The 15,339-nt window shown below is 40.2% G+C and overlaps 1 protein-coding gene across 1 annotated transcript in view; it reads left to right on the top strand.

The window, feature by feature from the left end:
- The first annotated feature begins 1,577 nt into the window (after positions 1–1,577).
- Polq (DNA polymerase theta) overlaps positions 1,578–15,339 on the top strand; it is a 67,601-nt gene continuing 53,839 nt past the window's right edge. The window contains exons 1-9 of the mRNA XM_021661753.2: positions 1,578–1,860; positions 2,800–2,979; positions 5,176–5,306; positions 6,876–7,032; positions 9,514–9,622; positions 10,264–10,483; positions 11,783–11,930; positions 12,995–13,141; positions 14,813–15,025. Coding sequence (XP_021517428.2) covers positions 1,701–1,860; positions 2,800–2,979; positions 5,176–5,306; positions 6,876–7,032; positions 9,514–9,622; positions 10,264–10,483; positions 11,783–11,930; positions 12,995–13,141; positions 14,813–15,025 — 1,465 coding nt within the window. The 5' untranslated portion in view covers positions 1,578–1,700. The remainder of the gene's footprint in view (positions 1,861–2,799; positions 2,980–5,175; positions 5,307–6,875; positions 7,033–9,513; positions 9,623–10,263; positions 10,484–11,782; positions 11,931–12,994; positions 13,142–14,812; positions 15,026–15,339) is intronic.

A 15,339-nucleotide genomic window follows, 5' to 3' on the forward strand; every position in this document is an offset into this window, starting at 1 on the left:
ATGAGGGATTATTCGAGTTGCACAGGTAGCACAGTTATTGCATTTTTAAACCGAGACTGTGTAGGTCAACAGCTGGGTTCCCAGTTTCCACAGTGACTGTAAGTTAGGATTCCTTTGCTGGTCCTCTATTTCTGTTCATTTCCCCCTGAATAGTAGTCATAATTTAAATGTATAATTTATCTATTCAATGTTTGCATCAGTATCTTTCAGAGCAGGAACCATTCCACATTGCATCACTGCCAAACAGAGTGTAGTATTTGGTTGATGCCTGGTAATTTCTGAGTGAATAAATGCGTAAAAGAATGAAATGTTTCTTTCATGGAGTAATGCCTCCCTCTGGTGGGATTTTAGAATATGGTCATTTAATGGCTTCCTAAAGTCATTCCCTATCCCCACCTCTTTCTTTCGTTTTCTTTCCCCCAAGGTAATGGCCATAGGCTTGTCATCCTCTAGTTGGCTTGGTGAGATGAACTGTGGAACTATGTAATGAACAGGCACTAGTTTATGTCCGGAAGCTGGTGAAAGCACATCTAATAATGAGTTCCCTGATCAGAATGACCCCTATGCACTCTCAGAGCCTCTCCTTTCAGCACTAATGGGATCTGTTCAGGATCATGAGCTCCTCAGGATACAATGCTTGAAATAGCACCTGAGTGCAGAAATAGTCCCTTCCCTATCAACTGTCAACACGAAAGTGCAGCTCTCACCTCAAAGGGAATAAGAGATAGTTTATTCTGAAATCAAATATGGATTACCATGGCCCCAGGAACACAGATTTAAATTGCTCTATACACCGTTCTGTGGTAGCAGCTTCACGGAGTTTTTATATTTACAGAGCAGAGAGAGTTATAAATTAAGACATTTTACGATACATTGGTGGAAGCAATCATATAGCTTGTAGGGCTGTAGGGCTCAGATGTAGACAGCATGCTTAGCTTTTGGGTTGGTGGAAGCTAAGGGTCTGTTAATACATTCCAAAAAGACTTACTTAATAGCCACAGGGATGTGACAGAGCTGTGTGACCAAACAAGTGGCGATTGAAGGGGCCGAGATAGCCCAAAATAATTCGGCACCGAACCAGCCAACTGCCTGGAATGTTTAACCCGGGCGCGTCTTCTGCCCCCCTCGCCTCAGCCCCGCCCTCGTTACTTCAGTTCTCGTAGTCGACAAGAGGAAAGCAGCACAAATTACGCCCTACCAGAAGCCCTAATTCTTTCTGGAACAATCTTCGAAAATACAAAACGAAACAAAACAAAACAAAACAAAAACATAGTGAAGAAGATACTTTTCCTATCTATTCACACAAGGGCAGCTCGTTAGCCCACTTTGTTGCCAGCACAGCCTTCCTGACTCAAACCAGAAGTGGATTAAAAACAAGAGGAATGTTTTTAGGACAATCCACGAATGCAGAGTCCGGAGTTGCTCTCCTTTAACGTGTCAATCCCGTTTTCATTCCCTAGCCGCCGGCGGAGGCCGGAAGCCAGACTTCAGCGCGGGCTGTTCCTTCCTTCACGACTCTATGGTAGCCGGGTCACCCTAGCCATGAGAACTCCATGGTTCCGGGGCGGACCTGGAGGCCTGGGTTTGAAGCCGGCGGCGGGAAGATGGTGGCCGTAGCTGTCACCGGGCTGGGATTCTCCCGCGTCGGAGGCCCCTGGGACTGTATCGTGCCCTGAGCAGCCGAGAGGAGCTTGTCTGCAATGAGTCTTCCGCGCCGGAACGGGAAACGGCGGCGTTCATCGTCCGGCTCCGACTGGTTCTCGGGAGACGGTGGTGGCTGTGTTAGCCCCCAGCTCCCGTCCAGGCCGGTCCTGAGTCCACCTCCGGGGCTGGGGCGCGGCCCGAGGGCCGCAGGGGAAGGTACAGCGGGGCCGACTGGGCCTGGGGCGGCAGGGGCATAGGCTGTACCACCCGGGCTGAGCTGGGCCCTGATGGCCCCAGGGGCATGGACACCAAGACCGCTCCTGGGACGACCTGAGGGCCGCAGGGCCATGCTGTCCACCACCGGAGCTGGTACTCCGGCACCGGGGGCGGCCTCCCTCCTGGCTGCCGGCATGCTCGGCTGATGGTGTTTTAGCCCGTCTCTGCCTGTGTAGATATCGCCATTCTTCTTCTTCTTTTATTTTTCGGCCTTTAAAGCTTCACAGAAGCAATTTCTAGGTTGGACAGCTCCCGTCAACCAGGTCGCGGGCTTGCTGCGAATAATGTCCAGTACAACTTCGTATTGTTTAAGTACCACACTGCCGGGTGTAGCGTAGGATGCAGGCGGTTTGGATTGCAGAGCAAAGTTGGAAGGGATCTGTAGTGTTTCCTCAGACCGTTAGCCCAATTCCTTTTTGCTCTTGGAGACAAGGGCTTGCTCTATCTAGGTCAGGCTGGCCTGGGGTCTCGAACCGTTGATCCTGATTCTGCTCCCCAAGTGCTGGGATTACAGCCTCGCACCGGCGCATCTCATAATTCTTTGCCTTTGGTTATGCAACATTTCAATGCTAAAACATAAACGGAAACCTCTTTCACCGCTTTAATGCTTGCCTAACACTCATGGAACGCCTTCCTTCCACCTCATCGTTCCAGACTCTGTATTCAGTGTGTATAGCACAATTTTTCCTTTGTGGCTCTTAGGAGTTTTCAAAATTATATCTAGTAAATAATAATTTGCTGGTATCTTTCTGTGCAGGATCAGTTTCTTATTAAGTGTCTTGAGGTCACGGTGTGTTTTCAGTTTCTTTTCAAACATGTAGTAGAGGGCTAAACTACTGTATGTTGGAGGTAATTAAATTATTTTCGTTTTCCTGAAAGGGACATGCAAGCAAAGAGTTTCTGATGACCAGATAGACCGGCTGCTACTAGCAAACTGGGGGCTCCCCGAAGCAGTTCTGGAGAAATACCAGAGTTTTGGCGTAAAAAAGATGTTCGAATGGCAGGCAGAGTGTCTTTTGCTTGGACAAGTCCTGGAAGGAAAGAATCTAGTTTATTCAGGTATTCAAACTTATGCAAACCCCTTTCACTAAAGTTATTAGGGTGAATGGTTCTCTGTTGGGGTGGTCACATCTTTTACATAGGTGGACAAGCAAATGCCTCATAACTGGTGAAATATGTGGAGTGTCATCATTTGCATACTGAAATCACGGAAGTTCCATTATGTGGTAGAGAAGGGGAAAGAAGGACATTTGTAATTTATATAGTAAAAATTCCACTTGCTTAATGAACATATGTCTCAGAGTGAGTTTGTAATGGGGATGCCAGCCTGCTCTTTCCTCATTTGATCTCAGTTGCTTGTTTGTGCAGGATTGTGTGTACAAAATAATATGTATTATACTTTATAAGATTTACATGGGTTTTCATCTCCCCACCCCCAGGGTTTCTCTGTGTGGCCTTGGCTGTCCTGGACTCACTTTGTAGACCAGGCTGGCCTTGAACTCACAGAGATCCACCTGCCTTCTGCCTCCCTGAGTTCAAGGATTAAAGGTGTACCACCATGCCCAGCTTTTACATGTGTTTTCAAGGGCAACTTTGATATGTAGAATTTTAACTCTGTGACTACTGCAGTGACTTACAGATCAAATATAAGATACAATTCCTTTGTGTCAGTTTTCTCTGAAGTTTTGAGTCATTCAGATTTTTTAATTAAGACTATACAAAACTAGGATATTCACTAAGTACACATAAGTTCAGACTGACTGGGTTTGAGAACTGTATCATTTCCTGGCTGTGTGAATTTGCAGCTTGGAGGGTGAGTGGAAGAGTGGGAGGCTGACTGACTTGGAGTGCTGAGGGTTAAGCATAAAAGCTTGGATTGGTTTGGCACACAGCAGTGTCTTTGGTTGCAGTGGAGGAATGGGCTAGTCATTTCAGTTTCTTAAGTCACGTATAATTTTGGTCAGCAACTCACACAATCGTCAAAGACATTTTTACCTTAAATATATGTTGAGTCTGTAGACTTTCTGTTCCTGGATCCATTACCTGGTGTAGCTCACTGTCTTCCTTCTAGCTCTGGCAAGACCCTTGTAACTCACTTACGTTTTGTTTTCTCTAACCTTGCCCTGCTTCCACAGCCAAAGTAATCACTATAAATGTCCCTTTTCACTTTGTTTTTTAAGAACATGTTAGTCATATTGCATTGCATTCAGAATAGACTCCCCCCACACAAAAAAAATCCTTAGATGGTAGGATTATAGCACTCTTCTTTGCTAGCATTTAAACACCTTTATCTTTGATTATGTAGGAAATATATATATTTGTGTATGGGTGTGGCACTGTAATTTGTACAGAGACCAGACCAGAGAGGATGTCGGATCTCTTTGAGCAGGAGTTACAGACCGTGTGAGCTGTCTAATATGGATGCTGAAATTCAAACTCTGGTTGGGTGCTAGAAATTGAACTTATGTCCTCTCTAAGAACAGTACACTCTCTTAGCTATGCTGTCTCTCCAGGCCCAGGCCCAACCCAACCACTGATGGTTTTATTTACATATTTTGTTCTTAAATCGCTTTCTTTTTTTGTACTCCAGGCTCATGAATTTGCTTGCTGTTATCAGAACATCCTCGGCTCTGCTCCAGGACTTTTCACATGATGTTTCTGATGCTTACAGCTCCTCCCAATTTCTGTCCTAGCATCTGTCTTACCTTAAAGGTGTTCATAGAGGGGTTTTAAAAACCCATTCAGTCAAGTTCTTAAAGAAACAGAATTAGTGAGGTTCTCAGTAATGTCCATTATTAATTTATGATATAAAGACTTAAAAACCAAGGCCACAGGGGAGGAAGACAAACTCAGTCCTCATGTGAATAGATGAGCTGGGATATCTTGGCAGGGGAGTTCCCCTATTCTAAGCGGATGATGAAGGGAGGAGAGGAGGGAGGGGCCTATGACTAAGATGTAAATTGAATTAAATAAAAAAAAAAAAAAGACTTAAAAACCAACCAGATGGTGGTTTGATCCTAGCACTCAGGAGACAGAGGCAGGCGTATCTCTGTGAGTTCGAGGACATCCAGGGCTACACAGAGAAACCCTGTCTCAGAAAACAAACAAACAAACAAACAAACAAAGAACTTAAAAACCCTCTGTTTAAGGTTTTAGTCCCACACTTGCAATACTGGGTTTGGCTTACAACAGTTATTGATGCACTGTAGTAAATGCTACTTTTCTTTATAATTTTGTGGAATAATCACATTTTAGCTCCTACAAGCGCTGGGAAGACTCTTGTTGCAGAGTTACTTATGTTGAAGCGGGTTTTGGAAATGCAGAAGAAAGCTTTGTTTATTCTGCCCTTTGTGTCTGTGGCTAAAGAGAAGAAATACTACCTCCAGGTAATGGTTTTGGTTGTTTGAAATAGTGAAAGGTTTATCATTGGTAGCACAATGAGTAAATGGCTTTACTCATTTGAAGGAGGTAGAAAATGAAATGGAAAATGAAGGGTTTTTTTTGTTTGTTTGTTTTTCAATCACATGTATGTAGCTCTAAAAGCTGACGATTAAAAGTCCTAATATTTAAGTGGGACAGCTGGGCATGGCAGCACAGGCATGGGATCAGATCTACTTGAGATTCTGAGGTGGGAGGATTGCCTGGGCTAGTTTGTGAAACCATGTGTCAAAGAGTGAAAAGAGGCTTGAGGAAATTATAGCTCAGTACTACTAACAAAACAGACACATCCAAAAGAGGGAATTTAAATATTGTTATTGCATAAAGCAGAAAGAGATCACATCAACCTGGCAGCTTGGGGAATACTGTATAAAAATGATAAACTTTTCATAGGAAGTAAAGAGTAGCATGCAACTGCTAATGAAAAATGAGCATTTAAACTGAATAGTTGGGTTAATAGATTGAAGTATGGAAATAAACATGTTAAGGAAGCCTATCCCTCTGTAACTGAGGACCACTGAGAAAACTTAGGGACTGAAGGGAAGATTCTTTTGCGCTTAAGGGGGTACACTGAGTCTGGGGTCAGACCTTCTGTCTTGTTAAATGAGTCATAGTTTCTGCTAATGCAATTTTCCACAGTTTTTGAGGCATTTTCACAAATACAGTGTTCATCAACTAGAAAAAATAAAGACTGAATTCTTTACTGAAGTAGTGTGCTGTTTGAATAGATATCATTGTACATACTAGTCAGAAATCTGGATTTTCGTCTCGTGTCTCAGGCACACAATCTGCAGGGCCTTGTGGTTTTTATCTGTAAACTGAGGCTGATCACTCATAGTGCTATAACTCAACAAACTTAAACTCTCAGAAGGAATTGACTAAATGACCATCTCTAAAGTTCTGTGGTTTTACAAATCTTTTTAACGGTTATTTCAGAGGCCAAATAGCCAACAAAGCTGGTCCTACTCAGTAACCTCCTCTCAACTTAGACTCAGAGTAACAAAACGATGAAGGATTCCTTTTATTGAGAAGGTATGTTAGTTAAAAGTTAAGCCAAAAAGTTAATATCAACCCCACTGAATTTAACCTTTGAAAGTTTTACTTCCATCATATGAAAAAACTAATCTTTAGTAGGATAAGAGTATTTTCCTTGTAAAGTATAATTTGTTCCTTAAAATGCCATACTAGTGTTAAAATTAACTACTTTCTGCTGTTAGATTAGACACGTAGAACTTCAATGTTTTCCAGTTTTAATTTCTGTAATGGCTGTTAGAACTTAGATTACTAAACCATTTATTAAGTGACATTTTACTCTTTTTAATGGAAATATCTGTGCTAAGCTTTGTTAAATCTAAACAGTTTTTAGTATATGATTCTATGTTTTTTTGGTATGTGATTATAAAAGTCTTCACCAGAAGCAACCGTCTTTAAATACTTTTGTCTGCGTTCTGGGATAGAACCTAACTGTAACTCTTCAAATCGTAAGTTTCCATTTGTGTTATTTCTTTTTACTTTAGAGTCTGTTTCAGGAAGTAGGAATTAAAGTAGATGGCTATATGGGCAGCACCTCACCAGCTGGACGTTTCTCCTCCTTGGACATTGCTGTTTGCACTATTGAAAGAGCCAATGGGCTGGTCAATCGCCTCATTGAGGAGAATAAGATGGATCTGTTAGGTAAGCAAGTTATAACATTAAACAAGTATTTCATGTTTGCTGTTTTCAGTGGAATGAAGTGAAACCGTGTTTCCTCCATGACCTATACTGTTTATTTTCTGACATCTGGTTTTGGAGGCAAGAACTGGCTGAGGTGATTCAGGAACTTCATGTTTAAAAAGTGTCTGTTCTATGTCTTTCTTTTAATGGTTTTGCTATCTTGTGTTAAAATTGATTTTCACAATTATTTATTTAATTTTCGTGGGTGTGAGTGTGTGTGTGGCATGGCACGCATGGGTTGGTCAGAGACAGCTTGTGGGAGCTGACTCTCCTTCCGGATGTGTGTTCTGGAGATTAAACTCAGGTTATCACGCTTGACAGTAAGTCCCTTTACCCATTGAACCACCTCACTAGTCCCTTCTTGCATTTTTGAACTTTATAAAAGACAGGATATTCTTGAGGCTCTGTCATTCCTCATTGCTACTCTCCTGTGTTAACTTTGCCAGGAAGAGAAAGAAATGTGCTTGGTTGGACCCACCTTCTACACCAATTATATATGTAGTCAGAGATTAAAACCCAGAATATGCATAGTACTCAAAAATTCAACAACAAAAGAGTAAATAATCCAACCAGTAAATGGGTGAATGAACTGAACAGTCAATGAATGGGTAAAGAATATGAAATGAAGCCACAAGCAAAATCATGATTTAGGCAAATGCTTAGAATTGTAATCATTATTTTTACCAAAGTTTGACTCAAAACAAATCTGTTTTTTTTTTTCCTGATACTTAAAATTTAGATTAAAACAAATATTAAATTAAAAAAAAAAGACTGTTTGGGAAAAATAAGGGGATCAGTATGAGGCAGTATGGAGTAACAGGGTAATGAGGGGGTAAATGTGTTAATTACTGCATTAGGGTTTTCTAGAGTAACAGAATTTATAGAATGAATCTCAATACCTAGAAAGGGGATTTATTAGAATGACTTAAAGGCTGCAGTCCAGTTAATCCAATAATGACAGCTTATGAACAAGAATCCAGTAGTTGTTCTGTCTATGAGGCTGGAATCCCAAAGTAGGCTCTAATTACTGCCAGTGAAGGAATGGACTTGCTAGCATGGCAAGGGCAGGCAGGCCAGGAACGAAGCTTCCTTCTTCTTGTCTTTACACAGGCTTCCAGCAGAAGGTATGGCCCGGATTAAGGGTGTGTCTTTCTACCTCAGGGTCAGGATTAAAGGCCGGTCTTTCTACTTGAAACATCAGGATGTCCTACTTGAAATTAAGCAAAAATCCCTCACACGAGTACCTTCCATTTTCGGTTGTAGTCAAATTGATGACCAAGAATAGCCATCACAAGTACAGTTCATGAATAGATGAAAGTATTTAGTGAAACCCATTATGTTGTACAATTAACATATATGTGTATAGTTTTTCTATTATAAAAGTGAAAATAGAAAACTAAAGAAAGAGTTGGTCCATAATCAATTTTTAATGATTTTGGAGCTTACATTGGCTTAATTCTTCAAGCATTACAGAAGGGCATTATGATCATATGTTCAGCGTGACACTAGCTGTCATATCTTTAAAAATCTGGTAAAACCATCTTTTTCTTCACCGCCCAGTTCTGTTCTTTTTTCAAATACCTTTTTTTGGGTAGAGGGAGTAGTTCACTCTGTACCCCTGGCTGACCTTGAACTCACAGCAATTCTGCCTCAGCTTCCTGAATGCTGTGAGTAACTTTTAAACATAATTAGGGTGTATTTCCTACTAGCTAAAGTCACTAACACTGAAAAACTGAGATGGGTAGTTATTATCTATTTATTTCTACAAAACTACCAATTTAGACAAATGTCTGAGGTAACAGGTAGTTTTCCCCAAGTGTGCTGGATGGTTTTGTCAACTTGACAGACACCTACACTTAGCTGGGAAATGCTGCTATTATATTGGCATCCAATAATTAGCATCAATTATCAGGCATTTTCTTGACTGAAAATTGATGTGGAAGGATCCAGCTCAGTGAGGGCAGTGCCATCCCTAAGCAGGTATTCCTGGGATGTATAAGAAAGCAAACACTCCTCTGTGGCCTCTGCTCCAGTTCCCGCTTCTTGGTTCCTGCCTTGGGTTCCTGCTTGGCCTCCTACAATGATGGACTGTGATGAGGAAGTATAATCCAAATAAACCCTTTCCTCCCCAAGTTGCTTTTGGTCATGGCATTTATCACAGCAATAGAATGAAAACTAAGATATGGGCTTTAGTGGGTTTGTTAGCCCTGAGTAAGCTAATCGCTGACTTTTTGTAATTAGAGTATATGGTGACAGTTTGTTTAAGCTCCTTAAGGCCTCTTGGACAAGACTTGGCAACTATGCAGAATCTGGCTTTTCCTTTATGGTGGATCGCCTTCAGGATCTTATGACAGCCATTTGCTGTTAGACATGGGCTGCTTTGCCTTACTGTTCTTAGAGCTGTACAGTTTTGTAAAAGGTCAATGTGCAAAATCCTCCTAGGAATGGTGGTTGTGGATGAATTACACATGCTGGGGGACTCTCACCGAGGGTATCTTCTGGAACTTTTGCTGACTAAGATTTGCTATCTTACTCGGAAAGCAGCATCGTGGTAAGTACTTGAAATGACTGATTTCCTGATTTTGAAAAGATCTTTATTGTTTGATGGCTTGGTATTCTGTATACTGTGCTATCCCTACTAGGTACAAGGAAAACACAACTAGAAAATGTTTACATGTTGAGAAATTAAATAATACACTTTGGACTAACTTTATGTCAAATGTATAAAAATGCTACGATTGACTAAGAGAAACAACGCAGTGCATCAGTGAGAGGCTTAAATAGGCATTTGCAAGAGAGGGTCCAGATGGTCTGCACGTATGAAATGGCACAAAACATCATTGATCATCAGAGACATTACTTCTTCAATTAAGTATTGCTATAGTCTCTTCATAATGTTTATTACTAAAATGATTAACTTACAGTTGTCAGATGGTGACAAGATAGTGGAGCAGTAGAACACACAGATTGTGGGACTGCTACTTTGGTACAGTCTCCCTGGAAAACATCTTATCATTCATTAAAGTTGACTATCTGGCCGGTGATCTGTGATCTAGTAATTTTATTCCCAGATCTATACTGTAAAGAAATGTCTGCATTTGTGTACCAAAGGCCATGACCAAGAATATTATCAGCAGTACTATGTGTTACTTTCTGCATATTTCTTCATGTGATTTTCATTTGTTTTTCCAGCCAGGCAGATTCAACCAGTTCTCTGTCTAATGCTGTGCAGATTGTTGGCATGAGTGCCACGCTTCCTAATTTGCAGCTTGTGGCTTCCTGGTTGAATGCTGAACTTTACCATACTGACTTTCGCCCTGTACCGCTTTTGGAGTCCATAAAAATAGGTAATTCCATATATGATTCTTCAATGAAGCTTGTAAGAGAATTTCAACCCCTGCTCCAAGTGAAGGTAAAGCATTGCTGTTACATCTCTACTGTCAGTGCCTTCGTGTTTCCTACCAAGCTGTTAACAGCTTTTAATTGTATAATTACAGCTTGCATAGTAGCTGAATGTATATTATGTATCTGTTAGAATTAGTATTAACCTAATCAGTTTTACCTTAAGCAGTTAATAAGGATAGTGAGAAAGAGAATGTAGTGTGCTTTCAATTCAAATGACCATTATTTCCTGATCTATAATATAAACACTTAAAATAGATTTTTTTCTACTCAATGAGAAGATTTTCCTATGGTTTAGTTTATATTAAACACTCATGGGGAACATTGACATTTGTTGAATGTAGATCTACTATATAGTAAGTATATTGAATGAGAAGATTATTGCTTTTTAAAAAGATTCATTTATTTTTATTTTATATGAATTGGTGTGTCACTTGCATGCATGTCTGTAAAGGTGCCAGATCTCCTGGAATTGGAACTACAGACAGTTGTAAGCTGTCATGTAGGTGCTGGGAATTGAACCTGGCCATCTGGAAGAGCAGCCAGTGCTTCTAACCACTGAGCCATCTCTCCAGCCCTAAAGATTATTATTTTAAGAGTCAGATAGACTTTCCTCTGACAATGAAGAGAGGTATACAAAATGGCTGAGGCATTATTAGTTTAGTCATAAAAGCTTTTGAACCTTCTATCTTTGTCTTTACAATAGGGTATTATACTTGGTTTTGGTAAGAATTCAGTATGATTGTGTGTGTGTGTGTGTGTGTGTGTGTGTGTGTGTGTGTAGCACTTGAAAAGTACTTGATAAATGAAAGCTATTCCCTCATATCCCTGTTCACATTCTCCCAGCATGGAGAAGCATCCACAGGGCATTTGCTGTGTTGGGAACATATGCTTTCCGTTAAGATAATGTCCTCTGCCTTCACATCTGAGCTCACTTGTTTGCTCAGGCAAACCTCTCCTTTAGGATATCTGTATCAAATATGAGACTAAACATTGCAAATCTTTTTCCTTCAGCACATCATGTGGTGGTTTACTCCCTCACTGTGTTTCTCAGTGAGACTGTAAAAAGACCCCTTACCAATTGGCGCTTTGTTTAATTTACCTGAGGTTAGAGCTTAATAAACATGACTTGAACGCATAAACATTTTTTTACTCATCAGCATTAATAAAGTTTATTTTTATTGTAAATGATTTTTATTATGTCTTTGAGTAGAAAAACCTTTCTTATGAAACAAAATGTATAATTTTAACCCAGTGTGAAATGTTTTGAGGGTATGAGTGATGTAGCTATTTCTCTTTCTTTTTTCAGGGAGATGAAGACCACATTGTTAGTTTATGTTATGAGACCGTTCGTGATAGCCATTCAGTATTACTCTTTTGTCCATCAAAAAAATGGTGTGAGAAGGTAGCGGATATCATTGCCCGAGAGTTTTATAATCTGCACCATCAACCTGAGGGTAAGTGACAGGTTGGAATGACATCTTCATCCTTACTCTAGTTTGCAGTGATGACAGTGAAAAAGCACATCTCTGTTCTGTCGCTGCCACTGTGTGTCAGCTAGGTATTCTTGACAAAGCTGCTTTTGTTTTTCTAATGCTTCTCCATTCAAAGTCTGGTAAACTGTTTATAATTAAAAGTCTGGGAAATTCTCTGAGAAGGTAGGGCTGCTGTGTTTAAAATCTTACCAGGGGAGAAGTAACACTAAAAGGCAACACTGGAAGGTGACTATTAGATTAGAGACAAAGGAGCCCGAGTAATTTTCAGTGAGAACTAGGATTCTAGGCTGGCTGATGGGACACATCTTGAGCAAGGATTTTGATGTTTAGGATTTAATTGTTAGCTACTTTATGTCACTGTGACAGAAGGAACTTAAGAAAGGAAAGGTTTATTTTGGCTCATGGTTTCACAGGATACAAGTCCATGAGGGTGGGAAAAAGTGGGGGAGTTCAGGGAAGCAGAAGCAAGTGAGTTGGGCTCATACATCATGGGAGCAGACAGGAAGCAGATGGCAAGGGCTAGAGCCACAGGTGGATTTTACTCTGAAAGGTATAACTCCAGTGGCTCAGTGCTATGAGCCAAGCCTCACCTGCTAAAGCTCCATAACTTCCTAAAACTGCCACCATCTGGGGTCCAGGAGTTAAAACGTGAGTCTGCAGGGAGCATTTTATACTCAAGCCATAACAAGTGATAATCTGCCCTTCGTCCTGAAAGCTCCTTTGATCATTCCCTTTGAACATCATGTCTCCCTAAAGCAGAGCCTCCTAACTTTGGGATACATTATTAGAACTACCTATGAACATTTCCAAATTCTTGAGGTCCAAGTCACATCTCCTCTCCGTTACATCATAGTGTCCTGGGTCAGTGGCTTTAAAAGACCCACAGATGATACTAATATGTGGCAGTTGCTGAACCTGATCTTTATTTCTGTCATTACTTGGTAAGTAACAGCCAAGGAGGCAAAGAGACTTGTGTAGTTGGTGATATGTTTGTTTGTTTATTTATTTTTGTGTGTGTTTGACAGGATTAGTAAATTCATCTGAATGTCCACCAGTGATTCTAGAGCAAAAAAGCCTTCTGGAAGTGATGGATCAATTGAAACGTTCGCCTTCAGGACTAGACTCTGTGTTGAAAAGCACCGTGCCGTGGGGAGTAGCATTTCATCATGCAGGTAGTCCTTGTTGGTGATCTCGTATTTGTTGTGCTCATCATGGGCTACAGACTTGACTCTGTAAGGGCACTTGTTCTCTTTCCAGGTTCAGTTCCCAGGACTCATATGGCGAACGGCCTATAATTCCAGCTCAGGGGATCTGATGCCCACTGCTATTGTAGAAATTATTAATATTTACTATTAATTCATGTCATTATTATGGCAGTTATTATTTAATCTGCTATCATAACAATAAAAGACACAAACATCCATTGGCTTTTTAATAGCCTTAGAACCCCGGGGAAGGGCAGATACTTTGTTATCTCCCAGCTCAAGCCACTTGCTTTAATCATTCCTATCTGGACTCCTTCCCATCCAAAATTTTTAAAAAAAACACTTGCACATATTTTCCATCTGGGCTGCTTCTTTCCAGCTCCTCATCCTCAGAGCAAGCTCCTCCCAGCCACATACTTCTTATTTATGCTAACTCATGGCGACTTTGCTTTCTTCTTCCTCCTTCCTGTCCTGTCCCTTCTCCCTTATCTCCTGTGATCCTCCTGTTCTCCAAGCCCTCCAACCTTAGCTGTGCCTACCTCTTTTCTGCCCGGTCCAGGAATAGGCATTTTATTGGCCAATCAGGAACTATGTGGAGCAAGGTTACACAGCATCACTTGGTGTACGTGAGCGTTTACTCATGGAACAGTAGAGATCCCGGGGACAAGCACTTAATTACAAAACACCAGACCATGCCGCAACACACTTTTGGTCTCTATGATTTCCTATACACATATATATTCATGTAGGTTTACACAGAAACACATAAAATAATAAAATGAATCTAAACAATTTAAAAATCACCAGACTTCTATAATTTCTTCACTTTTGTATTTATGTGAATTTACTTCTTGTTAATCACACTTAATACTTGTAGATTACATTTTAAGAAGCAATAGATTAGTCAGACCAGAGTAAAACAAAAACTTTTAAGATTACTTATCTAAATTGTAATGAATATACTAGATAATGGATTTGGTTTATTTTCCAAACCACTGGGAAAGTGTCGTCTAAAAATTTTACCTATGTTTATGTTGTTTCCTTAAAATTTATGACAATCACTGAGTGAAGTTCTTGATCCGTGATCTTATGTGTTGAGATGGCAATCATAAGAATGTTTTCTAAGATGGGACATTTAATCCTTTCAGTTTTATTCAGCTTATATACATATATAATGTACACATATGGTTTTAATGATAAATACCGATAACATTTTAATATAAATTTAAAAATGTATATGTACAAATACATATCTACACAAAAAAAACCTCACAAGGGTTGTTAATCAGTATGCTGTTTAATTCAACCTGCTGTATGTTCTTATAAATAAAACGTTATGGGAACACAGTCCTGCTCAATTTTCCTGCTGCTGCTTTTATTTAACAAAGTCAGGGTATGTAGTAGTTTTAGCAGAAACTACCAATTCCACCTAAAACATAGGTAATTTTGCTGACTTAGCTAAAACTCATCTCGAGATGGCAGATTATACTCTTAAATAGGTAATAATGATGTTTTGGTTTACAGTCTTAGCTGTCATGTAAAAGATCTTTAACAGATGGTAGCCGACTCTCACATCCGTTATAATTGATCAAGTGTATTAGTTCTGTGGTAATGTTTTGGAACCTGCATTTTATTTAGGTCTGACTTTTGAGGAGAGGGATATCATTGAAGGAGCCTTCCGGCAAGGTCTTATTCGGGTCTTGGCAGCAACATCCACACTTTCTTCTGGAGTGAATCTTCCTGCACGTCGAGTGATCATTCGCACTCCAGTGTTTGCTGGCCAGCCCTTAGATATCCTCACTTATAAGCAGATGGTTGGTCGTGCTGGAAGGAAAGGAGTAGACACGATGGGTGAGTGTGAATGTATTGCTGACAGTCTGCCTGAAAGTTGACTAGCACCTGCCTATGTCTTGTCATGATATATTTCTTTATTGTGCAGTGCCGTAATGCCATCCTTTAGATTACTTAATATTTATAATGAATATAATTTTTGTTAGCTGTTGGTTTTCTTCTGGTAGAGAATTAAGAATTTTCTTTTGTGTTAAGTGCAGCAAAATGATTCAATGCTATATAACAAAAAGATTTATGATTTTATTATCTAGAAGGTGATTTTATTTATTTATTTATTACAATTTATTTACTTTGTATCCCAGCTGTAGCCCCCT

Source organism: Meriones unguiculatus, chromosome 17, assembly GCF_030254825.1.
Source record: "Meriones unguiculatus strain TT.TT164.6M chromosome 17, Bangor_MerUng_6.1, whole genome shotgun sequence".
NCBI lineage: Eukaryota > Metazoa > Chordata > Mammalia > Rodentia > Muridae > Meriones > Meriones unguiculatus.